The sequence below is a fragment of the Peromyscus leucopus genome, chromosome 6, assembly GCF_004664715.2.
Source record: "Peromyscus leucopus breed LL Stock chromosome 6, UCI_PerLeu_2.1, whole genome shotgun sequence".
Lineage (NCBI taxonomy): Eukaryota > Metazoa > Chordata > Mammalia > Rodentia > Cricetidae > Peromyscus > Peromyscus leucopus.
The window spans coordinates 38,668,547-38,693,948 of NC_051068.1; the positions used below are offsets into that span (position 1 = coordinate 38,668,547).

At 41.7% G+C, this 25,402-nt stretch overlaps 2 protein-coding genes across 16 annotated transcripts in view; one reads left to right on the forward strand and one right to left on the reverse strand.

Annotated features, from left to right (window-relative positions):
* The window catches only part of Med12l (mediator complex subunit 12L), a 344,347-nt gene that overhangs the window by 206,843 nt on the left and 112,102 nt on the right, over positions 1–25,402 (forward strand). The gene's annotated exons all lie outside the window — the stretch shown is intronic.
* Positions 4,462–24,667, reverse strand: Gpr87 (G protein-coupled receptor 87). Of its 4 annotated transcripts, XM_037206624.1 has the most exons (4): positions 24,330–24,663; positions 16,878–16,988; positions 10,909–11,040; positions 4,462–5,583 (listed from the first exon to the last, which is right to left on the reverse strand). In XM_037206624.1, exons 3-4 carry the CDS (start codon positions 10,940–10,942, stop codon positions 4,541–4,543), a joined length of 1,077 nt encoding a protein of 358 aa, XP_037062519.1. In that variant the 5' UTR covers positions 10,943–11,040; positions 16,878–16,988; positions 24,330–24,663; the 3' UTR covers positions 4,462–4,540. The 4 variants fall into 4 exon arrangements, 3 of the variants coding, with proteins under 3 accessions (XP_037062519.1, XP_037062518.1, XP_037062520.1); XM_037206623.1 differs by lacking the exon at positions 16,878–16,988; XR_005091757.1 differs by lacking the exon at positions 16,878–16,988 and having other exon boundaries at positions 5,498–5,583; positions 10,788–11,040; positions 24,330–24,667.

The window sequence follows — 25,402 nt, forward strand, 5'->3', positions numbered from 1 at the left end:
ATTGAGCGTTTAGAGCCTCAGCCTCTTCTAGTTCACTCTCTCTGCTTCTCCTTTACAGTGAAGTATACACGCTCTCAGTTTCCTGTTCCCGTGCCTGCCCTTTGCTGCCGTGCTTCCCCAGCTTCTGGAAACAAATGAGCTTCCCTCTGTAGGTTTCTTTATCACTCACAGCAGCAGACAAGTAACTGACACACTAGCCAGAGTTCCGGGATGCCTTCCCATTTACCAACAATAACAGGGTACTAAAAAACCATAGGCCCTTGAAGGGAGTACTGAGCATCATCAGAGATGAGTGTACATCAGGAGTTAACATGGACAGTTTGAGAAGTGACATTGAAACAAAACAGGAATGCAGAATTGACAGCTGACTTTGCAAATATTCACCTTGCATGTCTGCTGCCAGATGATTTCAGTTGTGTATGAGTATCTGAGCATCGATGGGGAAAATGTTATAGAAGGAGATGTTCATAAGAAACTTGACCTCCTAAGGGTGCTTGCATTGAAAGCACAAAATATACAATGTAGGAACCTGATTCAGTCTCTGAAAGGAGCGAGGTAGTTCTACATGCTACAGAAAAGATGTTCAATCTGTATTATAGAATAAATATTAAGAAAGGCAATCAGTGTTCAAGCCACAATAGTTTTTGAAAAGCACAGAGCTGATTTATTGTTCGGGAATTTCCTTTTTTTAATTCAGAAAGAGCAGTTGGTATTTGCAGCATGCTTCTATCAAATGCTTTGAGTCTTTTAGACTATCTTTTTGCACTCTAGATTAACTTCTTGTCCGTGTTGATTGCTCTTCTCAGACACTTGTACCTCACCCTACTTGAATACCTGCATACAGAGAGGGCTAGGGCAGGGGATGTACGTTTTATGAGCTTTACCACTAGATGGTGGTGGAGGCTCAAGAGCAGCCTCCCGCTGCTTTGTCACCAGCTGGAGTTTGACAATGGTCCATCTTCGGAGCGTTTCGTTTTAGAAATCATTAGGGATGCATAGGGATTGCTTTACATCGTGCTGAACTCAGTGCCCTTTGTGTAGCACCTGCCAGGTAAAAGTGTTGATTGACTTGTTAGTTGGCTTTTTATGGAGTTTAAGTGTGTGTGTGTGTGTGTGTGTGTGTGTGTGTGTGTGTGTGTGTGTGTGTAACATGTTTAGAAAATTGAATTGCTCATCAGATTCTTATATTTCACAATTGTGATTGTATGATTTATTGGCTTAAACCGCATAATACCTTATATACATGCAAATTCATTCTCTCTCTCTCAAACACACACACATACACACACACACACATTTTGTTTTGAGTATTTAATTTAAATTAATGTGTTTTCCTAGGTACTGTGTCCTTGAAATTTTATCTGAGAAAGAAATAGTGTTTATGAGAATTAAGAATTTATAAATTGCTCGAATCAATAGTAAGTCAGTAAGTAAGGCCAGTTTCTTTGAATATTGAATACCAGGGTTTTTTTTTTTTTTTTTTTTTTTTAAGAAGAGTAAAATTTCATTTTGAACCTCTACATGTGAGAAAGAGTGAATATGGTATTTATTCTAAAATTTCACCTACATATTTGGCAGGTATCCCTAATCTACAATCAGAAGTCTGGAATGCTGTAAAGTCTGATGTGAAGACACAAGTGCCGCCATGGGATGGGCTACAGTGAGGGCACAGGCATGGTACACAGATCACAACCCCGCAGAATCCCCGGGATGTGTGGGAGGGTGGGCATGAAACCTAATGAATTGGTGCTTACACTCCAGAAAGTCCAGAAGATATTCTGTGAGCTACAGACAAAGATTCCCATACCCATCACCTGAAATCTGAAGCCTCTCTGCTCCCAGTGATTTCAAATGAAGGTTTCTCAATCCATATAACTCAGAAGCCCTAATTAATACTCTATTTCCTATTTGAGGTCACTTTAGAGCTCCATTTTTAAAAGCCATCAAGTAGGATCCACGTTTCCCGCACTTTGAAGAGAATATCATATACTGCTCTCTAGCACTAGCCCTATAATTTGTATCACTCCTGCTGCTATTACTGTTCCATAAATTGTTAAATCGTGGTCCTAGATAAGTTGTTTTTGGGTACTGATACAAAATTTGAACTGCCATTTAGATAGGTTTTATTATATGACTTCTTTAAGTGAGGATAATCCTGCTTATTTTTTTTCTAAGTCAATGTTTGGAGGTATGCCATTGATTTAACAATACCATTTCAGAGAAATATGGCCAACCTCACATTAAACATATTAAATAACCCTAAGGGTACCCAATTTAGAGATAGCAAATGAGGTTTAACATATTTTAAAGACTTAGAATTGAGGCCGGAATCACAAATGAGCTGGAGTCTGGGCTGGAGAACCCAGTAGACTGCAGTGTTCCATAGAGCCCGTGGATGCAGTTAAAGAAGTCATGTCTGGTCTTTGGCTTCTGGAGGGCCTGTGCACTTGACAGTGTCCACTAGTGCTGCCGTTTGTCATTTTGTTCCTGAAGTCTCTGACTGGGTGCTGTGGTGTGCTGGAGAGAAATAGAGGGAGAGAGAGAGGATAGGCCAGGTTGGACTCAAGGACTTTTCCTGCTGCTCTGTCTTAGGGTAGATGTACCTCACCCTGGTCATTCTGGGGAAAGCAGCTGGAGGCCTTAATCTTCCATCTGCTCTCATTAACTGATCTAAGACATAGCAGGATGAACCTACTTAGTGTCATACAGCAGTTGGTGCTGGGGATAACTATGCCAGTGACCAAACTAGGTATATAAAATAAATCTACATTTCATTTAGGGGGCTGAAATCTTGAGAGATTAATATTTTAATAAAAGTTGTCAGATCTTGTACCTCCTTTCATACAACCTCTTCTCTTAAAATTATCATGCTTCCTCTGTACTTTGGAGTCTTTACACTGTTTCTCTGCCTAATGATGGCAGTCATTCTTGAACTCTCCATTTTGCTCAATTCTCAGAATTTTGCAGTTTGCTAGAATGTAAGGGAAATACAGTAGTCAGTTATATGTGTGTGTTTTTTCTGTTAACTTCAGTGCTCCCTTTTAATATTTTTGTGTATATGGTGTGTATATGTATGTGTGCACATGTGCTAATGTGGATGCAGGCATGCATGTAGCACGTACATGTGGGGGTCAGAGGGCAACCTTCAGTGTTTACCTTTGTTGTTCACTGCTACATATGTCCAATTAGCTGGGCTGTAAGAGTTTGGGAATTCTCCTGTCTTTGTCTCCCATGGTGCTGTAGGAGAACAGAGCAGATTCCTCTGGATCTGCTCAAGTTCCTTTGCCCACTGAACCATCTCCCTGGTCATACAGTGTCTTATAATCAGCAAGCATAATCAACTCTGCCCGCTAAGTAAGGTTTTCTCCAGTGTCTAGTGCAGTCAGAAGTAGAACAGGGCTCGGAGACCTGGCTCAGCGCATAAAGGCACGTGTTTCCAAGCCTGAGGACCTGAGTTAAGATCCTAGAGCTCACACAGTGGGAAGAGAGAACAAACTCTAGCAAATTGGCCTCTGACCGCCACGTGAATGCTGTAGCATGCACATATCCCACTCTCCTACACACAAACAAATGTAATAAAAAATTTTAAACTATAAAAAACAGATGTGACCCTCTGAAGGACTAATACAGCTTTGAGAAACAAGGTCTTTCAAAAGTATATTACTGGAGGAGAGAAAATAGCCCAACATTTAAATGACTACCATTGGACTCTGACATAACTTAGTGAACTACATCTTTCAGTTGCATAAACTATTGATACTCCTATTGGGCATACATTATAGGGAAGACTATTTTATTAATACACTGTTTTTATTGAAATAGAAGTGATTAAATGACTGTTTGATAAACAATATACATGTTAGCTAAGTCTCCAAAGCTTATCTACCCTTATCACATGAGCATTTAAATATATCATAAGGATGAAATGATGGCAAATATTAATTCAGTGTTTAGCAGAAATATTTATAATATCCAATCACATTTCTTTCTCTAAAATAGCTTATTTAAAATGACTTAGTTGATGGTGACATTGTCAGTGTATACTGTGAAAATGTGAGTTCCTCTTTCTACTGTGCCCCCACTGCCCTACAACACATGCTTATCATGTACTTAAGACGTTGATAAGCACAGTGAGGAGAAATTGGCCAAAGGGAACTAGGTAGGTAGAATTCACAGGCTCCTTACTCAATTCTTTCTCAGTTATTGGACCTCAAGAATTCTCTATACTGTGAGTTCTCTACAGACGTGACTCCATAGCAGCAGTGAGTGTATCCAGGTGACAGGTGCAGCCATTCACATGGCTGGGCCCTGGTCTGCTCATCAGTTTGCTCCTGAGCTCTCCCATCTCCAATTCATCCCGCATTTTTTTCCATTAATGTTTTTCTTTGTTACAAATTAGGCCTCAATATCTTGCCATTTTTATGCTTAGAAAAAGAATCTGTGGGTTCGATGGACTTCAGCCAGGATAATAAAAAGAAACATTTATTCACACTTTTTACATATTGATTCCAATAAGAGAAGGCCACCTGGCCTCTGGTCCCTATACATCAGTGTAGTCATAATAAATGCGCACTTCTGATCTCCGTACACTCTGCAGTGATCGGATGCTCTCACTCCTGGTTCTTATGTTTGATTTCTTGAATAACCTCCTAGAAAATGACCTACACATGAAAAAGTAAATTATTGGGTCCAGGCACACATTGCATGCAGACAAGAAAAGTGTCATTTCTTTGCAGTAATAGAGAATCTTGTGTGCTGATTCATCTAACAGCCTGTCCAAGTGACTAAAGGTAAAGGGGATTCTGCACAAGTGATATGGGAGGAAACAGGTAAAAAACACAGCCACGACCACTCGGATGCTCTGGTTATGCTTTCGCTTTCGGCTCGACTGACTTATGAATTGCCTGCTGGATTTGTGGATGTACCTGGATATGGCTATGTAGCATCCAATCAGAATCACCAGCACTGCCACAAACAAACAGCTGTCAACATAGGTGACAGCCATATGCCACTTGGCTCCCAAAGGACTTTTGAGTTTCATGCAGTCATGAATATTTTCCTTAGTTGGTTGACCATTCGTTAGGATGATGTTGGGCAAGGACAGAACAGCCATGATCACCCAAACGCAAATTGATAAAACTTTGGTAAAGGTTATGCTGTACATGCGAGAGTCACCGAAAGGCTTTACCACCTTCAGATAGCGATCGACACTGATCAGTCCAAGGAACACGATGGACGTATACATGTTTGCATAGAACAAAACTGAGGTGTATCTGCAGAGGATAAACTCGAAGTACCAAGGTCCAAACCCTGCATCACGGACTATGCGGAATGGGAATGTCAGTGTCATTATGAGGTCAGCCACCACTATGTTTTTGAGATAAAATATGAAGCTGGTTTTATTCCTAATGTGGAAGAAGATCCACACAGCCAGACCGTTCAGCAGGATGCTTGCCACAAATATAACCAGGTAGAGCACGGGCAGGATGATGGTGTCAAACTCATTGTGAAGGGTGGCATTCTTCCCATGTCCCACGCTCGTGCTGTTTGCAGAGTGGCTGGCTTGGCTGTCCGGCTCATTGCCTGCAGAAGTGGAAACATTGATGTCAGTACAGCTGCCTTCCTCGGGGCTGAGCTGATGTCCTGAATGAGCACTGTTTCAAAGCTTATAAAGATTATTCCTGTGGGTATCTGTGTCTCTGTAAGTGTATCCTGCATGCACGGCAGTGTCTTCAGAGGCCAGAAAAGGGTCTCTGATCCTCTGGGCCTGAGGCAGTTGTGAGCTCTCGACTTAGAGTTCACTTGTGAACTGAGTCCCCTGGAAAAGCCCACGGCCCTCTTAACTGCCTAGCCATCTCTCCAGTCCCTGCCCCCAGTATGTAAAGAAGTACCTGGTTAACGTTTTCAGTGGGTAATAATTGGTGGCTTCCCCTTCCCTACATTTCAAGATCCTTTGCTTCTCTGTGACAGCCTATTGAAAATGAATGTACTGTATCTATATAAAACCCTGAGGTTTAGTTCAACATTGGATATTGTTACACACAGAAGCAGCAATACTTGAGGCAGAAAATTGAGGTTCCCTTTACCAAAACAATCAAACAGCATGGAAATGATAGTAGTGTGTCCTTGGACACAGTCCATCCCTTTGCCACTACCTGAGTTTTAAGCTCTACGGTCACCCCAAATCACAAAGTGAACTACTAGATCCCTCAAAACTCTTTACCTTTGTTTCCTGAGGATTATGTAGGGAATATCGTTGGAAATAGAAGTGTGGTGGGTTTTGTTTGTTTGTTTGTTTGTTTTGTTTTCTGTTTTTCTCAGAAAACAAAAATCAGCTTTTTTCTAAGGTGACAAAGTCCTGAGTAGAGCTAGATCTAACTTGTGGATTCTTTTTTTTTTTTTTTTTTTTTTTTACATAGTAACATTTATTAGCTTTAATCTTTTTTTAATTTTATAATTTGATTTAATTTTACATATCAGCCACGGATTCCCCTGTCCTCCCTCCTCCCCCCTCCCCCCAGCTCACCCCCCATTCCCATATCCTCCAGGGCAAGGACTCACCTGGGGATTCAGCACAACCTGGTAGATTCAGTCCAGGCAGGTCCAGACCCCTCCTCCCAGGCTGAGCAAAGTGTTCCTGCATAGGCCCCAGGTTCCAAACAGCCAGCTCATGCACTGGTACCACTGTCTGGGTGCCTCCCAAACAGTTCAAGCTAATCAACTGTCTCACTTATTCAGAGGGCCTGATCCAGTTGGGGGCTCCTCAGCTGTTGGTTCATAGTTCATGTGTTTTCACTAGTTTGGCTATTTGTCCCTGTGCTTTTTCCAATCGGTCTCAACAATTCTCACTCATATAATCCCTCCTCTTTCTCGCCGATTGGATTCCTGGAGCTCCACCTGGGGCCTGGCTGTGGATCTCTGCATCTGCTTCCATCAGTCATTGGATGAGGTTTCTAGCACAGCAGTTAGCGTGATTGGCCATCCTATCACCAGAGTAGGTCAGTTCGGGCTTTCTCTCAACCATTGCCAGTAGTCTATTGTGGCCGTATCTTTGTGGATTTCTGGGGACCTCTCTAGCACTCTGCTTCTTCCTATTCCCATGGGGTCTTCATTTATCATGGTCTCTTTTTCTTTGTTCTCCCTCTCTGTGCTTGATCCAGCTGGGATCTCCCGCTTCCCTAAGCTCTCTTTCCCTTGACCCTTGCCCTTCATTATCCTCCCTCACATTCAGTTTGCGATTCTTTTAGATTCATTCTCACTTTACTAGAACGTAAGCAGTGAGTAGGTATGGCATTCCTGTAGGCAATCTGGTTTTGGATTATAATCAACTACAGATACTATATACTGTCTAGTGCATTTTTTCAGTAAAGTATTTGTGTAGTTACGAAGACTTATAAGTCTCTGTAATCCAGTGAAAAACAAATCAGTTTTATGTTTCTGTTAGTGTACACATCTATTACCAAGGAATATATCATGTAAAAATATGTGCAGTCTGCTATTTTTGTTGTTAAATACGAGGCTAGATTATACCTGCTCTGCTTATTATAAATTTGTAAAGATCTCTGCTTATTTTTTGACATTGTGGTGCATATGATTAAAGATAGCGTAACACCACTCTGTTATTGTATTGATGAGATGGCACATGGGCATTTGGCTTTTGCATCAGTCTCCCATGGGAACTGTGGGAAGCATGGTGAATATGTGAGGGATGCGAACCTCCAGTCTGTGCTGTGGACCATCCCTGCTCTTACTGATGTCACGCTGGTTTCCCAGGACTGCTCGAGCTGGGAGGTAAGCTGTGTGGTGAAGTGTCTTCCAAAGTAGAGTCTCCGAGGTTGACTGACTGGAGGTCTATAGAGCGGTCTTTGCACTTACAGCCTCCTGACTTGTGCTCTCGTGATTCTCCTCCTGCCGCCTTCTCTGCACAGGCAGTTGATGCTCTGGAAGCTTCCTGCCTCTCCAGTTTGTCTTGGAGCCATTCCTCAGTAACTCTTTCAGCAGTTTGACCAAGCATATTTTGTCATCTGTGTTTTTAGACAGCACAGACTATCATAGCCTAAAAAGCCATGTTGCAGATGTAAGGATATAAGCAAGGCCATTTCTGATTTTTCAGTCCCCACTAGTTAATAATAACTTATCCTACTGATGTCTTGGGATGATTTGGTTTAGGGAACAGCATGAATGTAGCTCTTATTTGCCTACACAGCTGTTTATTATATGTTGTTTTCTTCCTTTGAAGAACTGAAACAGGAAAGGCAGTTCTGATGATTATAATCCAAAAACAGGTTCCTAAATTACTGCCTGGAATCTAAGTGTGGGTTCCTTTACAGGAGCTCTCTCCCCTTTCTGACATTTTCTTTCCCTTTCATTCCTTGCTATGTTTTTAAAAACTGGTTTTCCCGGCCTAAATATCCTTGTACAGGTTAGTAATTTATACCTAGGCTAGCCTGTTATGAGACTGATGGTATTATTAAGCTTTACAAGTTAAAAATGCCTGATTCAGCTGCCATCTCTCTTCCTGCTTCTGGTTTGAGATGTTGCCTTGATCATTTCCCTGAAGCCTGGATTGATTTAATAAAGTTGTGTAGTCCTGACTGTTTCTTTACCAGAAGATCCTAGTCAGCGTTCAAAGCCATTAAAAATGTAAGAAGTGCAGCTTTACTGAGGCCAAGAAAGCTACTTGAATTCATTTACCCAATTAAGCTATTACTTATCACTTTCGTCTTACTGGGGATAGCACTCTGGGAAATATAGGAAGCCAGGTAGGTTTTAATCAGGGTAAAAGTGCTCCGCTGGGTGGCAAAGCTTAGAAAGGAGAAGCTATGCCATCTCATGAAGTGCTGGCTGTGTGGTGTCACAATCACATAGGTGTTGATTTTCAAAGCCATTGTGAATGTCAGTAGAATTCAGTAGCTTTAATCCCCCGAGTGTGGGGTTTTTCATCTGTTAGTATTGGCTCCCTTGAACTGTGTATACCCATTGTGGCCTAGAAGAACACATCCTTCTATCCCAGTGTTCCTGGTAGCAGCATGTCTTCCATATAATATTATTATTATAATATTCCAAGGCTTAATTATATAGACAAGCACTCTTATTAAATGATATTATACCTAGCAATTATAGTTAATATTAAAGATAGTCTTCAGTCAGACTATCAGAAGAAGTCTGTGTGCAAGTTATATCTTATTAAAGATAATCTAACAAGATAAACGAATCAACAAACCAAAAAGCAAAGCAGAATCAAAAACAAAAACAAAGCCCTGAAGCATTAGCGACTTCACAGTGGTTCTTGGCCTGTTCTGTGGCTCCGAGACAGTCTATGTTGGAGTTCTGATTGTGCTTTCCTCACAATATTTGCCTTAGCTTGTCATCAGAATTAAGCTTTTGGAGTGTGGGCCTCTCCAGTTCTATGGGATACAGCTAGCCATAGCCCTGATTATTACTTCATTCACAAATTCTAGATTTACAACACAGCTTAAATAAATGAGTAGTTAAAACCTGTTCTGGATTGTTTTTTCAAAATAATTTAATAGGAGACAACCATGGTACCCAAGGAGCAGGGTAAAAACCGCCTGTGGGATGCTCTGAAGTGCTCTAGAGCTTGATTCGGAATGTGTTGCCTGACGTGTTTGTCAGTGAAGTAAGTCAGCATCATGTTCTTCCCTGTCAGCTGCTCACATCATGTCTTCTCTTTGGTCCTTCCGGTTTCCCCGGTGGGTGTGTATGGAGGTTCACATCTCTATTGTTCCTACTTAGGGTCATTAAAAGGAAAAGGCTTTTTTCACTCTGTTGGTTTCATCATGTTATTCTTCCAGTAAAGAATGTGGCTGACTTAGGGACCTCCTTTAATGACTTATAGCTTTGTAATTCATTAAGAAAAATGAGAAGTTGCTTTTAAAATAGAAAGACTCTGTTCTTCATTTTCTTTGCATACTAGCATGGCACTCCCTGTTCATCATGAGGCTTGATATAGAATAATGATTGAGAGAAAAATTGTAAGAACTCCTTGCCAGTCACTTCTCTGCCTTTTCACCCTAGATCCTTCTCGGTTAACTTTAAAAATGCAATGACAAGTAAAAAAATATAATCCCATGAATTATTTTATTTCATTTTGTGTGTGTGTGTGTGTGTGTGTGTGTGTGTACTAGAGAAACCTTGAGAGCATATGTATGTACATACCAGATATCATACTATGTGTGACTTTTAAATCAAAATTTAGCACAGTTAACAAATTCTCTGTTGCACTGTCCTTGGTCAAGTTTCTTGATGACCACATACCATGTTGGCCAGTTCAGATAGACTTTTCATCATTGCCATTTATGTACTTAATGTGTCCATTCACTCTTGGAAATCTCTTTTTTATGTAGTTTGAGTGGGAGCGACGAAAGCAGAATCTTAGCACTTTTGCCTTGGGTGTATCTACTCCATGGTTCACTGGGGTGTGTCCCTCTGACACAGAATATTAAAGTCTCAACATATGTCACTGCCCTACCTACCAGATGAAGTGAAATAATAAAGTTACATAAATTATAGGGTGACAAATCATGGTACAGTGGCCCCGTAGGATCATTTTCTAAATAGTTATCTAGTCTAGTAGGTAGATGTTACTTTGGGCCTCCTGGGGAGCCTCAGTAAAACTTGGTGTAGACTCTTAATTGAGGAAAGTAATATGGAGTTTATTTTGGGTTTAACAAATCTTTCTCAAATATTCTGATAATCTTTGTTTTTTTAAAGATAGTGTTGAGATGAACGAAAGTTTTAAAGCAGTTACAGCAAGGTTAGTTTACCTTGGCGATATTATACTACATGGCTGGAATGAGAAATGGTTTTCAGTTGGTTCTAAACTGTCACTTGGCTTACAAAAGTCATGTTAAATGCAGTTCCTTTGCATCCTTTTCTTTGGCTTACTTGGTAATTTTGCAAGCGTCAGGTTGAGCCCCATTCTCTAGTTGTGATGCACTGTGAGCAGAGATGCATGTCCAGAAAGAGTTGGGGACAGTTGAGGCACGAGTTCAGCAAAAGTTATTCCCAGTTTGATTTCTGGTGAGAAAATGAAAAAAGGAAGAGTTGGTAAGGACATTACATATATAATGTTATTCTTTCAGTAAAAAACAGTAAACCAACCACAAAACATTGTTAGGCTCTGTGTTTAGAAAAAAAATATTGTGGATTTGAATGTACTTGCCACAGAAGAGTAATCTGTATTTATGTCTTTTTTCAGTTTGTTGTGAAGTGTGAGCATGTCTGCATGGTGTTCCTCTGCATGCCACAGTGACTTTAGGAGAGGTAGTTAGCATCTCCACTTAATTATTCTCATCTCTGAAATGATAATGTCAACTGCAGTCCCACAGGAATATGATAAGGATTGTGTAAAATAAGCTGTGAGGCACTTTTGTATATTCAGAAATCTCAGCTTATCTGTCTTCACTTTATTTGTATATCATATCCCTTAAACCTGATTGCATAATAAATGCATATATGGGACTAATATATAATTACAAATGGTTATTTTCAAAAACTCCAGCACTGATATGTATGGGTATTTTAAAATGAAAATTTTAAAAGATTTATTATTTTATGTCTGCATGTATGTCTATGTATTTATTGTGTGTGCATTGCCCATGGAAGCTAGAAGAGGGTGTAGGATCTGAGCTACAGATGGTTATGAGCTGCCACGTAGGAGCTGGAAATTGAACTTGGGTCCTCGGGGAGAGCAGCCAGTACTCTTAACTGCTGAGCCATCTCCCCATCCCACATATAGGTGTTTTATAGATGGTGATGCATTTAGCACTCTGTGATCTCTGGGGGTTCTAGTTTTACCTGTAAACTAACCAGCCCGTGACCTCTAATCAGTTCACATGACCTTTTTAGAACTGGACTGACAGCTTGGTCAAATCTCTGTCAAGACTCAAATTCACATAAATTTATAAATCTTCCCCATAAGTCGATTTCCCTTAAGGATTGAATATCATTTGAATATTTGCTTTGTTAAATCTCTGTTGTGCTTTGTGAAAGCCATATTCCTTTTAATCTCAACATTAGGCTAGAAGAGAATTATTTAACTAGGTTTGAATGTTTGCTGTGTAGTACATTTGTGTAAATTACTTTTCTGGCCTTCAGAGGCTTTATAAAATGATTAGCATAAAGCGTATGTTACGCAGTCTCGCACGTTTTGAAAACTTATTTCCTGACTCCTCCTTTTGCAAGCAGGTCTGTCTTGAGTTCCTAACCTTCTCTTAGGTGTTGCCCAGAAGGAGAAGGCATCATGAGAACTGTTTTGAAAAGTGTGCAGTTAAAGGAAAAGAGGCCTAGGAGCAGTTTCCTGTAAGGGAAGTCACATTGTTTCTTATGAAATGAAATCATGTGGGGCCTTCTCGTCCCCTCCCTGATGCTGTTCCCATGCAGGAAGCTGCAGAGAGCCTCCAAGTCCTTATTCCCTCAGCACACGTGTGGCTGTCCCTATGTGTTTGCTGAGCTAGCAGAAAGAGGACAGCAAGCAGGGACAAGAAAGACTCAGCACGCGCAGTGAGTGGAGTCCTCTTCCCTGTGTGCAGTGTTGTATACAGTTAAGTGCTCAACGTGATAGAAGCAGATAGAAGAAAAAAATAATTTTCCCTTCAAGTGTAGGGGTCCCTTTTTTCCCCCGTCTAAAACTAGCTCTTTAGGGAAAGTCAACAACTCCCTGCCCCTGTACCTCTTTTCCAATACCTCTAGTACCTGGGATGTGGAAGGCTTCAGAAGAAACTTTTTTTGGTTACTGGAATGTAAATGATTAGGTATTTTAAAATCTTGCTTCTTTGAGTGCTGGCCTTTTGTTCTTGTTAATGTAAGGCAAGGAGGCAAAACCTTACTTTTTATTGCCATATGGCTGTTAAAATGAGAAACCATTTTAACACATGTATGGGACAGAAACCTCTTTAATTTTAGCTGTTTCTGTTCTCAGGTTATACAGTCTTCCTTTGCCCTAGGTGCCATCAGAAGCAGTAAGAAGGATAGCAGACAGGTGGCCAATGGGTACAGAAACGGGAGTGGTCTAAATTGTTTAATTTCACAATTCTAATGGAATATTTGTATTCAGAATCATGGAGAAGTTTTTATAAGTTCCTCTTAAGAATAATACCATCAAATTAAGAAAGGTCAAAATATTTGTCTAGCTAGACATTTCATCAGCAGTACTGGAACAAATGGCCAGTATCATGGTAGCTGCCCAAAGAAGGGAGGACATCAGCGGGCTGACCTTCTTTTGAGGAGCAGCCCTGGGGCAGTGGAGCACATACAGGGGTGCCAGAGGCTTTGGGATTATGGGAAGACAGTGATGTCATGTAGGCCAAGAAGAGCACTGAAGAAGAGAGGACATGTGACTGGACATGGCCTGTGGGAAAGTGAAATGACAAAGGACAGCTCAGTGCCATTGGATGGAGTCATGTCCATCTGTGCTGGGATGTTTGGTAGGGGAGGGCCGTGGAACAGATGCCTGATGACCCAGGGCTGAGTAACACAGGTTTGGCAAAGGAGCAATTGCAATTTTTTTTACTTTAACTGCCACTGTTACGGGAAGAAGAAAGAGAAGGCCAGAGGTGGAGATGGTTAGAAAAGCAGTTTGTGTCATTGAGCAGCTTTTATGAAGAGTTTGTTAAGCATACAATTTAATGCGTGTCATTGTGAAATTGTATTTTCCCAGTACGAATAAAACAAAACAAACAAACAAACAAAAACACAAACAACTTGTCCTGACTTCCAGCCATGGATGGTGATGCCATGATGCAATACAAAAAACAAGGATTTGATTGAATTTCAGCTTCCTGACTCTCCATTCTCTCAAATATAAAATGAACATGTTCTATTCTGTTCTGGGAAGTAAAAACCAGGTACCACTTTAAATAGACGCCAGCGTAGTTGCGTATGGTAGGCTTCCTGTTGTACGTCATGGACACAGAGTTTTACTTGAAGATGGACAGCAAGGCACAGGGTGGAATGATTCCTTGCCCTCTGGTTTGAGCTGAGACTGCTGTATGGTTTGCAGCCCCAGCTCCCTTTCAGGAATCAACTGGTATTTTTCTCTTCCTTCACACTGCCCCAGCCTCATCTGTGTGTGTGCTTCCACACTGCCCAGTGTGCCGCGCAGCTTCCTGCCTCCGTGAGTGCTTACTGTGGTGTGCCCTGCACCCTCTGCCTGTCCTGGCACTCACATCTTGTTACAAAGATTGCTTCAGGTGTAGTAAAGGGCTGGGTTCCAGACGAAATCAGTCATGGGTGGGACTCCCGTCCTGCCTCCTACAGTTCCCCTAGCTGACAGTTGATGAAACCACTGAAGAGTGTGGTGTCTGTGGTTGTCCCACATTTGACAGCTGTTCCGGGCTTAGTGTAGGTGCTTACAGACCTGCTCTTTTCAGCTACCCACTGATATCATGCCTTGGCTAGTTGACTGTGTTTTTCTGTTGGCTGTTTTAAAATGAGGGAGTAAGGAAAGGATTCACATGTACTTAATACTTTTTACTCTTAGACTCTTGAACCCAGGGCTGGATTTTGCAAGCCGTTTCTAGGACAGGCCTATGACCTAAATATTTTATCCTCCCAGCCCTATAGGAAGATAAGTTGAGAGATTCTAATTGACTTGCCCTGCTTCACACAGCAAATAATGGGTATAGCTGGCATTCATGTCATGTCTGATGAAAGCAGATCACAGTTCCTTCTTCTGTACTGTGCTAGAGTCAAAATGGAGAATAATTTTGAGTGTGCATTTTATTTGGAGGTCAGGAAGTTGGAGGGGGTATTAGGTAAAGGGAGGGGTTTGTTTTCCTGCCAGACACATGAAGGAACTGTAGATCTTTCCAGCTGGAGTCTAGTTTTTTTGGCATGAACACTGTTGCATGTATCCGGAAGCATCGTAGAAGAGTCCGGATGGGATCTTGGCCTGAGAGCTGAGAAGAGCTTCCTCCGTAGCATAGGAACCTCAGCCACCTCTACCTGATGGGAGGTGTTCCTGCCCACAGGTGCTGGCACTCCCTGGTGTATCCTCCTCCTCTGAGCAGTGCCTCTCCAGCCCACAGGCACTTGATTGCACAACCCTGGGTCTGCTGCAGTTACAATTTACTCTTATGTGGCTGCATTGAAACTATAGATGCATTTTACCCCACCCCTCACCTTCCTGATTTCTCTTGTATTACTGTCACTTAGAATGCTGTAACGTCCCAGTTCTCTAGCCACACACACACACACACACACACACACACAAATGGATTCAAGAAATCATATTTTTTCATATCTAAGAGGCGATATCCCCGCCCCCAACCCGGGTACTTCTGGGGACTGTCTTGTGCAGGTCATGCAGCTGGTAGACTCTGAGTTATATCTGAAGTTCACACCTAAGACTTGACTTTTGTCATGTTGGAGCTGGACCTGGTTTAGCCCTCTGCTGTGGCCATTTAGTGAAGATCAGGATCTGAATCCTAGTGTTGAACTGCTTTTATGACTGGAAAAATGGGTGTCCTGCTCTTACTACATTACAAGTGGGGGAGTGGGGGCCTGTGTTGGAGACAGATCTCTGCTCTCTGGGCATCTGATGGGACGATCATCGGGCATCACCATGTAGGACTGTGAACTGCTGCTGTGTGGACTCAGCCTCATAGTCCAGATCTGCTCTCAAAACTTGTTGGGTTGGATCTCAGCTTGGGTGGGGAGCTGCTTGTTTGAGCCAGGGCTACTCCCTCCTGGGCAGGAGGAATGTGCATATGTGTCCTGCTGGGCCACAGCTATGGGCTTAGCAGATTGCAACATTGCTCCTCTGGTCGCAGTCTGAAAGGCTTACTCCCTAAGTGCAGTTGCTCCCAACTAAGTTTTTAGACTTGATATTGGTGGCACTGGTCCAAAGTGACAGAATGTATCTTTGTCTCTTTCTTGTTCTCTACTTTGCAGTTTGCTCTCAGGAAGCTCACATCCCTTAGTTGAAAGAATTTTAGCTCCAGTAGGTTTTAACTTTGTTGCTGGAAAGTTCAAAGCCTGCCAGGCATTCAGGAATACTCATGGCGGCATGACATTGCAATGGTAAAGACAGAAGAACACAGAAACAGCAGGCACAAAGCCTCTGTGGAAGGGAAGAACCAACTCCCTTAAATCCTGGGGTCCTATCACCTAAGAATCCCTTCCAGTTGAATGGGAGGGGAGTGAATGAATGAACAAATAGGAATATTTTCAAAAAGTTAATAGCCGGGGAAGAAGGAAGTTACCTCGCTGGTTCTGAGTTGCATCTTTTTGTAATGGCATTAGGTCACTGTATTTAAATTTAATATTATTTACATTAATGGAAACAGCCATCTAACCTAAGAGAACATTTTCATTGGCCCCCACCCCCTTAGTTTTCATTAACAGTTTGAAAATTCCACAGTGAGGTCTTTAACAAGAATAGCCTTTATACCCTTTGTCAGCATCAAATCTCCCCCTCCCCCGCCTCATTTTCCTCCTCTCACAGACACCAAACACCTCATCCCCACAGGTACCTGTGGGTGAAAACATAGAATTCCTTTTGTGTTATACATTTATCTCTCAAAGTAATTTCTACTTAAGTATATTGTAAACTTATACTACTTTTAAATAGTCATTCTTAAAAGGATAGTATATGAATAAAAATAATTCTTCTGGTTGTTAATATAAGCTAGGAACACTCTGTTAGAATTAGGAGGCTCCCTGTTTCCTATTTTCATCTGCTGGCTTCCTGACCCTGTCTACTTGCCCTTGGGCAGCTCTAAAGTGCCCCGCTTCTGTCCTGGAACTCCCTTTTCCTTGTATCTAGATAGGTTGTTGGTAATTTTTAAGTCTAAGTCATCTGTCTCCTCCTGAAGTCCTTTGTGTTGGAACACCATGTAAATGGTTTTTGGTACCTGTGTTGTTGCTTGGTGGCCCATTCCTCCAGCTGTGTATTTCATTTTGTAGTTCTCTAGGCTGCCTGTGTGTTCCTGCAGCCTTCGCCTTTGAGGGCCTGACCAGGATACCTGCAGGCACAGGGTCATTGCTCAACAAGCATTTTGTTTAATGTTAGCATCACATGGAACTTGGCTCCATGCTGACCTAATCTTATGTAGGTGGGTGTCTGCCATTCTTCCTGTTTCCCTGTGAATATCTTCTGCGTTTCCAAGTGAAAGACCACAAGGAAAGACAAACTGAGAGAACAGGAGGAATGGGACGTTTTCAGGCTGTGAAGAAGGCTTTGCAGACCGACCTGAGCGTACGTGCCTCTCACCAGCTCACTGTGGAGGGGTTGCAAATTTAAACACAGGTATTCACTCCAGGCAATGTCAATGAGAGAAGTGAGCCAGCTATAAGAAGGAAGAGTTCCAGTGTGCTAATTAAACAAAGCCAGCAGCTGAAGAGTGAGGAGCGTGTTTGGGTCTATCCTCAGTCTCTGGGCTATCCAGCCTCTGGTGAATCAAACACACTCAGCAAAATAAATAGATAAATAAATAGTCAATGAAATGATTCCTAATGATGCTGTGCTATACGTGTAGACCAGAGCCTGGCATAATCATCATCAGAGAGACTTGATCCAGCAACTGATGGGAGCAGATGTAGATAACCATAGCCAACATTAGCAGATCTAGGGAATCCTGTGCAAGAGGAGGAGGAAGGAATGTAGGAGCCAAGGGGGTCAAAGATGTCACAAGAAAACCCACAGAATCAACTAATCAGGGCTCACAGAGACTGAACCGACAATCAGGGAGCCTGCATAGAACTGAACTAGGCCCTTTCCATATGTGTTATGGTTGTGCAGCTTGGTGTTCTTGTGGGACTCCTAACAGTGGGAGCAGGGGCTGGCTCTGATTCTTCTTCCTGCTCTTTGGGACCCTTTTCCTCCTACTGGGTTGCCTCGTCCAGCCTTGATATGAGGGTATTGCCTAGTCTTACTGCAACATGATATGCCATGTTTGGTTGACATTCCTGGGAAGCCTGCCCTTTTCTGAAGGGAAACAGGAGGAGTGGATCTGGGTAGAGAGGATGTGGGGGGAACTGGGAGGAGAGGAGGGAGGGGAAACTGCAGCTGGAATGTAATATATGAGAGAAGAATAAAAAGGTCAAAATGTAATAATGTAACGCTCCCTGGAACCACTTAAAAAACAATGGAACATAACCCAGAGAACCTGAGCTGAGTGAGTAGGGAGTATGGCCTCAGCTGCAGGAACAGCTACCTTCACACCTGATTTCATTGTGAAGATTACACCTTCCCATTTCTCTCTGTTTTTCTCCTAATCCTTAGAGGACCTGCCGCTTAGTTGGCTGACACATATCCCAAACTTTCCCTTCATTTTCACTAATTTCCTCTCACTCGATTCCATTTTCTCTTTTATAAGCCTTTGAAATTTTTTGGATACTATAGAGAATTTTACAACCTAGTCATTACATTGTAATTGATTTGAAATTTACATTTCTTCGGGATCTCTGAACTCTGTTGTTAGTGGTGCTGTTCATAAGAAGATACTTTCTTTTGGTCCACATGCTACATTTAAATGATTCAACCAAGCTGGTACTAAGGAAGTTTTGAAAGTTAGAATCATGTCACCTAGGGAGATGGAAGAGAAAGTTTTCCTTGGAGTAATAAGAAGTAGTAGTAAGGTGAGCACATTCAAGTGAGCCATGTGCCTGGCCTCCCTCACATCATCTTACTCTGTAGACTGGCTGTGCCTGCACTGAACTTCGTGTCGGCACCTGCGGACATTGGACCTTTATTCCTTGAGTACTCACTATAGCCTCGATTTTTGTATGAGGACTCGTGGGAGAAAGTTCTTATTGGTATCTTTACCGAGAAGCTTGTTCTTTGGGGATTCCAGTGAGGTGATCAATGTTTAATTTTTTTATTCCTGTATCCTATGTAGGTGCAGTTGCCTTCAGGCTTACACCACTGTTAAATGGATGGATATGAGGGATCACCTTCTCCAGTCACTTGAAATTTCCCTTTTTACCTGTCTGTCTCTTTGTCTATATAAGTCAGTCTGTCTTCTGTCTGTATATTCTTACTGTGTGTGAAGTGTTTACATGTGTATGTTTGAGTGCAGGCAGGCTTGTGCCTACATGTATGTTCTTCTGTGAGTAGAGTTGGAGGTTGATATTGAGTGTCTTCTTCAATTATTCTCTACTTTATTGTTTTTAGACAGGGTCTCTCATTGAGGCCAGAGATTACCATTTGTCTAGATTGCCAGAGCTCCAGTAGATCCACCTATCTTTGCCTCCGCAGTGCTGGTATTACTGAAGCATGCTACCATACCTGACCTTTTATGTGGGTTCTGGGGATCTGAACTCAAGTAAACTGGAGAGTACCGTGCCAATTGACCATCTTCCCCATCCCCTTTCTTTCTTAAATTTCATTTGAACATTCTTCCATATTAAGCATCTCTGTAAAGGTTCTCAGCTGTGTGTGTACATAGGTACATAGATATGTATATTTGGACCAGGCAGAGTTTAAATAAATAGGATAACCCTGCGAGTACTTTGGAAGGAGTACTTGGTTGTCCTGAAATTGAGTTGTTCATGGAAGAGGAGAAGGGGATGGCATGGGATATGCATCCTTGTCTGACAGGAGCTCCATGGGGGGGGGGGGCAGGACTTTAAGGTAGTGGTATTTGGTTTTGTCACACTGGGACAAACTCTGAGGTAGTTAATTCCTGATAGTCTCTTAATTAGAAAGGGAAGAGAAGCCAAAGCCAGCCCCCACGCCCCCCCAAAATCAGCTTAGTGTACCAAGATGTGTTTCTTTCAGGCCCCTGCAATTTTGCAATTTTACACGTTTGAAATGGCTTCTGCACAGGCTGGCTGATTATTTAGTGACTGTCTGATCTGTGGTTTCATATTCACTGTAAACAGAGAGACAACACTGTGTCTAAAAACATGGCTTTGACACTTGTGTACCTCCTAGCTATCATGGTTTTCAAGAGAGAAAAATGGAGGTAAACTCAGAAGCATTACACTGGTAACTCTAGACGGAGAGTTGATAGGATTATGTGGTTTTGTTTGATTTGAATTTTATTCATTTAGTGTTTCTGTTTTTTACCCCCATAAAGTATGATGAATGTTTTAGGTGAGAGGGTATAAGGAATGTTGATGTGTAACAGATGTTTGTAGTTGGGTTTGTTAAAGCTATCACAGTGGTCTCTGCTGATCTTTTGATGGAATCACATCTTTGAGATGGTACTGGTCTACCACTGTGCTATTAGCATACATCTTCACTATCTTTAGAGGGTATTGATTTAGTCATTTGTTTTACCACACTCTTTTGGGTGTATGACTACATGTCTAATCTGGTTCCTCCTCATACTTGCAAACTCACAGATTATAAATAGATAGATTATAAATTTTTCAATTGTTTTAGCAAGTATCTTATAGACACGAATGATAACTTACTAGCAGATTTAAAAGAACACCATTCTCAAAATGAGTTATACTCAGAAAATTCTAAATCATTGAAAGCCATCATCTTTCTTAATATTTCCATCACATCTTTAAAATGCCACTTTAGGACAACAGTAACAGAATGGTAGCTGGAGTGATCTAAAGACACTGGCCTGTTCCTGTAAATCCTGAAGTATGACAATGTACCCAATGATGACATGTCTTCATAATGTGCCTAGTTTTTCTGACATCTTAGTGAACTTACCTTAAATGATTCATTTTCTGTCTTATTTTCAATCTCTGAGTCTGGCAATCAAGAGAAGGCTTAGAAGGGCAAGTCACCCACCTCAAAGAAAATAGCAACCCTGGGCTTGTGCCCCCCAGAGGCAGCTGATGTTCTCAGCCTGAGAGCCACATGGTTAGTGCTGTGGTCTGTGGGAATGCACCAGGTATCTTGTGAATACTTTTATTTATTGGACTCTCTTGCAAGCTCCTGTGGAACAGGAATCTTGGGTTATTTGTTTCTGTTGTTCTCTGACCTTGCTGTGGGAGCCAACAGCATCATTTTAAAATGAAGGATATTTAATAAAAGATAACTACTTAACCCACAGATTTGAAAAGTAGAGTTATACTCAGTTGTTTGTCCTCCAGGGAGCCCCTTCTTTGATCACAGAGTCTATTCAGGCCTCCTACAAACCATCTAGCAGCCCAAATACCTGTGCGTCAGTCTCAGGGGCAACAGTGGTGATAAACCACTGGGTCCAGCAAGTGGACTGGTGTTTTCATATGCACAAAAGTTCTAAATTATTTTGCATCTATTTTAATGAATTAAGAGGATCACTAGGTTCTTTATTAAAGAGGTATTTGCTGGGATAGGTTATCTAACCACTGTCAGAGCTGTACAGCCGATCTCATAGGATTGTATGGGGCATTACTATGGCACAGATCCTTCATAAGAACCCTTCATATGAGATGCTGCTAGATGCTATAAGAACTCTTCTTCCCACTCTTCTGCTTGTGGAAATTGAGGCCTAGAGATATTCTGTCAGCAGTTCTGTATGTGTGGTCCACCTGTTCCCTTTAGTCTTGCTCCTGAGGGACATAGCTTGGATCTGGATATAAGTTCCTCTGAAGTGTGTGTTCTCCATGCCTCTCCTGCAATATCTTCCAGGTGAACTGCTGTTCAGGTCAGATTGTAATCTGACCTCCTTTGAGACACCTAGGAAGCATTATCTTCCTGTAGTGTAGAAAAAGCTCAACATAGCTAGATGGTCTTAGCAGATACCCAGAGAAGAGTAGCAATAGCTAGTGGTGAGTTCAGACAGGATGGAAACTTTGGGGATGGAAGCAGGCTGACTGCAGCAGAAAAGGTTCTCAGCATTTGCGCTTGACTCTGCCTACGCCTGTTTGCTCTGCATACAGCCCAGCGAGAGAATTGCTACATATGAATCACTAATGAGTGGCTTAAGATGATGGCTTGTGTTAAGTACAGCTTAATCAGTATACATATATTTTAAGTTTAAAGACCATTTGTTAGAATTTGGTAGAGAAGCCACAGAACTGGCAAAAGTAAATAGAAAAGGAGCTGGAGAAGAAGTCATGAGTTTTGAGGTAGGTTCTAAAGAAGCCCCTGTTCAGCAATAGAGGTCTGTATGTCTTCAGAAAAGGAGTGAGAATGCCCATTGTTGGGACAGAATTTTAGTAAGTATTCAAAGAGGAGGAGAAAGGGAAAAAGGGAAATGCTGTGCTTTCAAGTTAGAACAGTATAAAATTTTCAACTTTGGTCAGTAAAGTGTGTTAATGAAGCATAAAATATACTAGTTCAGTACTGGATAGAGAATAGATGTTCTGTTCCATATCTGTTTGTCATAGGAAGAGGCAGCCCTTTTGGAAATCATGGCCAGATGAGACTGAAGCCTGGTCTTAACTACTGACCATCTATATGCACACTGATATCAAGTTTAATTTGTATTTAACAGCTGGGTCATGTTTCCCTCTTCTCTGTGCCTCAGATGTTTGCGACTTTAAGAGCTGCAGCAGGCCCCTGTGTTTGTATTGTAGAGCTTCCTACCCGTGGTCAGGGGAGCCAACAGTGATGGTGTCCATCTCCATCTTACAAAGCAAGAATCTGAGACTCACCAAGATCAAGGTCAAGATTTGGTCAGAGTCAAGGAACTGGCTAGGGAAGGAACTAGAGAGGACCTTGTGTTGCCTGCACTCAGCCTCCTCTAAGGAATGCTGGAGTGTCTGTCTGAGCCTAGTGTTCTATGGTAAGCAAGCCCCTCACACCTCACAGCTTGAGGTGTGAGAATCTAGAGGTCCAAGAGAATTCAGTAACCCTCCAATCTCATCCCGTCATTTCACCTGAGAGGAAAGGAAGTGATTTGCAGGGAAGCCAATTGCTTTGGGCACTATCAGCCATTAAAGCCCATGTAGTTTGCTGAATCCCAGGTTTTCTAAATAAACCAAAACTAGAGTCTCTGCCTGTGCTCTGAAGATCCCAGATGATGACCATTGGAGTATCAGCCCACTGCCTTCCTTCATCATTCCTTCTTCCTTTTCTGGATAGTGTGTGTGTGTGTGTGTGTGTGTGTGTGTGTGTGTGTGTGTGTTCCCTCTAGCTTTTCCTTGTTTAAGCACATACTAAGAGTGGATGGTCATTTTAGTGTCTTGTGTTAACTTTGTGTGACACTTTCTTAGAGATAGTATGAAATATGTTTGTTTCTTAAAGAATGTGAACAAAACCCTAAGATATCAAGAAGAAAGCAAAATAGACTGACTGTGTTGAACACAACCTAAATAAAAACATTCATTCTAATATAGCTTTCCTTCCCCACACTCCCAAAGCAGTAATCCTTCTCAGCGGACCATCTAAGTCACATATCTCATCTTCTGTAATGGCTTTCTTTGCCTAGACACCATTCTTAAATATGGAGCGCAGTAATGAGATTGTCCCTCAGTCCCTTCTCCCAACTTGAGAACACCTTCAAAGCTTAAGAGGATAGCAGCAATAACCTGAAGACAAGGAGAGTGGCCTTGACCCCCAGTTTCACCGGGCCAAAGCCAAGGAATGAGACAGAAACTCAGCCTCTGCCATAGATCAGGCCAAATCCGTTGGTATTTCCAGAGCTTTAAGAAATGGTTAATATGTCTACCACGAGAGAAGATTGAATTTAAGAATGCGATATAAAGTTCTCTCATAGGTAAAATCCTATAATATGAATCAGAAAGTTACTCTGCCCTAGGCTCATGGTCACTTAGAGTCATTTAGAAGAGGTGAAACCTGCCTGCTGACTTTGCGCTTCCCTCCCTACAGCACACACTTCTACTTCTCCAGGAGTTTGCTGCTGGCCTGTTTGTGAGCTGCCTGGCAGTTTTCTCTGGGCTTCTGCGGACATGTTTCAACATGATTGCTTAAGGCTTCAGAGTGAGGATTGCCTTGTTCTTTGCTGTGGAATGAGAAAACTCTGGTTCTTTTATATCAAAATAAGACAACTGAGACAGAAAAGTATCTTTTCTTCTGTTTTCCTTTAAAGTAATATGTATAAAAGTGTTGGGCCTTGGGAAATGGCAAACAATAATAAAAGGCATCTGGTTTTATTCATTTAATAAGATAAATATGGTTTTAAAAATTGTGTTTTCACCAAATAGACATGACTACCAACACATTTCCCCTTTTGGAGGCACAACCTCTGCCTGCCTTAGCTGGACAGTAGGAAGCACTGTGGTCTCATCTCCAAGAAGGTGTGTGTGTGTGTGTGTGTGTGTGTGTGTGTGTGTGTGTGTGTGTGTTCGTGTTCGTGTTCCTTCTTCAGCCCTCATTCCAATTTGTACTTTTTCTTCAAACTCCAGTTTAAGGAGAAACACATTCATATTCTTAAACAGTGCTGTCTGCTACAAAATGTTGCTTTTAAGAAAATGGAAAACTGAAAAACAAACAGAACAGCTTGATTTACCTTTCATTGTGGTGGCCGGCTGTCTGTTCACTTGTTGGACTGTCTTCAAGTTGAAGCAGGCTCCTCATCTCTTAAGTAGGAGTAAGTCTCAAAAACTAAGGTTGGCAGGGAAGTAGGTTTTCTGGTAAAGCGTTGGAAATCAGCATTTTCTGTTCTGCCAGAGAAGGTAGGTGGGTGCTCTGCCGCCTTGTTGAGATTGTCCTTTGGGGCACCTTTCAAACCGACCTGCCCACGAACAACTGGAGCAACTAGCTTGCTTGCTAATGTATATGACTCACTTGGAGAGAGGTGAGATTTGGAGACTAGGGAAGAACATTTCCTGAACCAACAGGAATCTGGGATGATTCACCTGAAGGGTACCCAGAGGACTGGATCAGTGTCAGAAGCCCTGGTGAGGAGTGGGGGATGAAGTCTCAGGGTAGGTGTAATCAGTTCTATTCTCAGTTCAGGTCTATGTAGATTTTTTATTACTAGGTTTTCTCTTGCTATTTGGAAGATAATATATTTTACCACCATTTGTTGGCTAAATTCACCATTAAGAGAAATAAGAATATATATACACTTATAGTATAAGTGTGCAAGTATACAAGTGTGCCTGCCTGCATTTGTGTATGTGAGTGTGTATCTGTCTGACTCTGTCTCTCTCTCTTTGTGTGTGTGTGTGTGTGTGTGTGTGTGTGTGTGTGTGTGTGTGTGTTGTATAATGTATGCACACTAGTATTCTTGTCAGGCTTGAAAATAAGTGCCTTTACACACTGAGCTATCTTGATGGCCCAAGAATATAATTTATTAAAGGGAAATTCTTCAAAAACACGGTTTGCAGATATTACTTGAGTGAGACTAATTGTGTTTGTAGTAGTAATTTTTAACTTGGAGAATCTGTAGTTTTACTCCAATCTAATAAAATCTGTAGACCTCTTTTTACAAACAGATACACACACAAATACAACTATTCAAAATATTTAAAAGTAGGCTTAGAGGACAGGTCTCCTGACTGTCTTGAATGTAATTCTTTCACAAAAGATAATCCCTTATAATTATTTTTTGTGGACTGGGTATGATGGCATATGCCT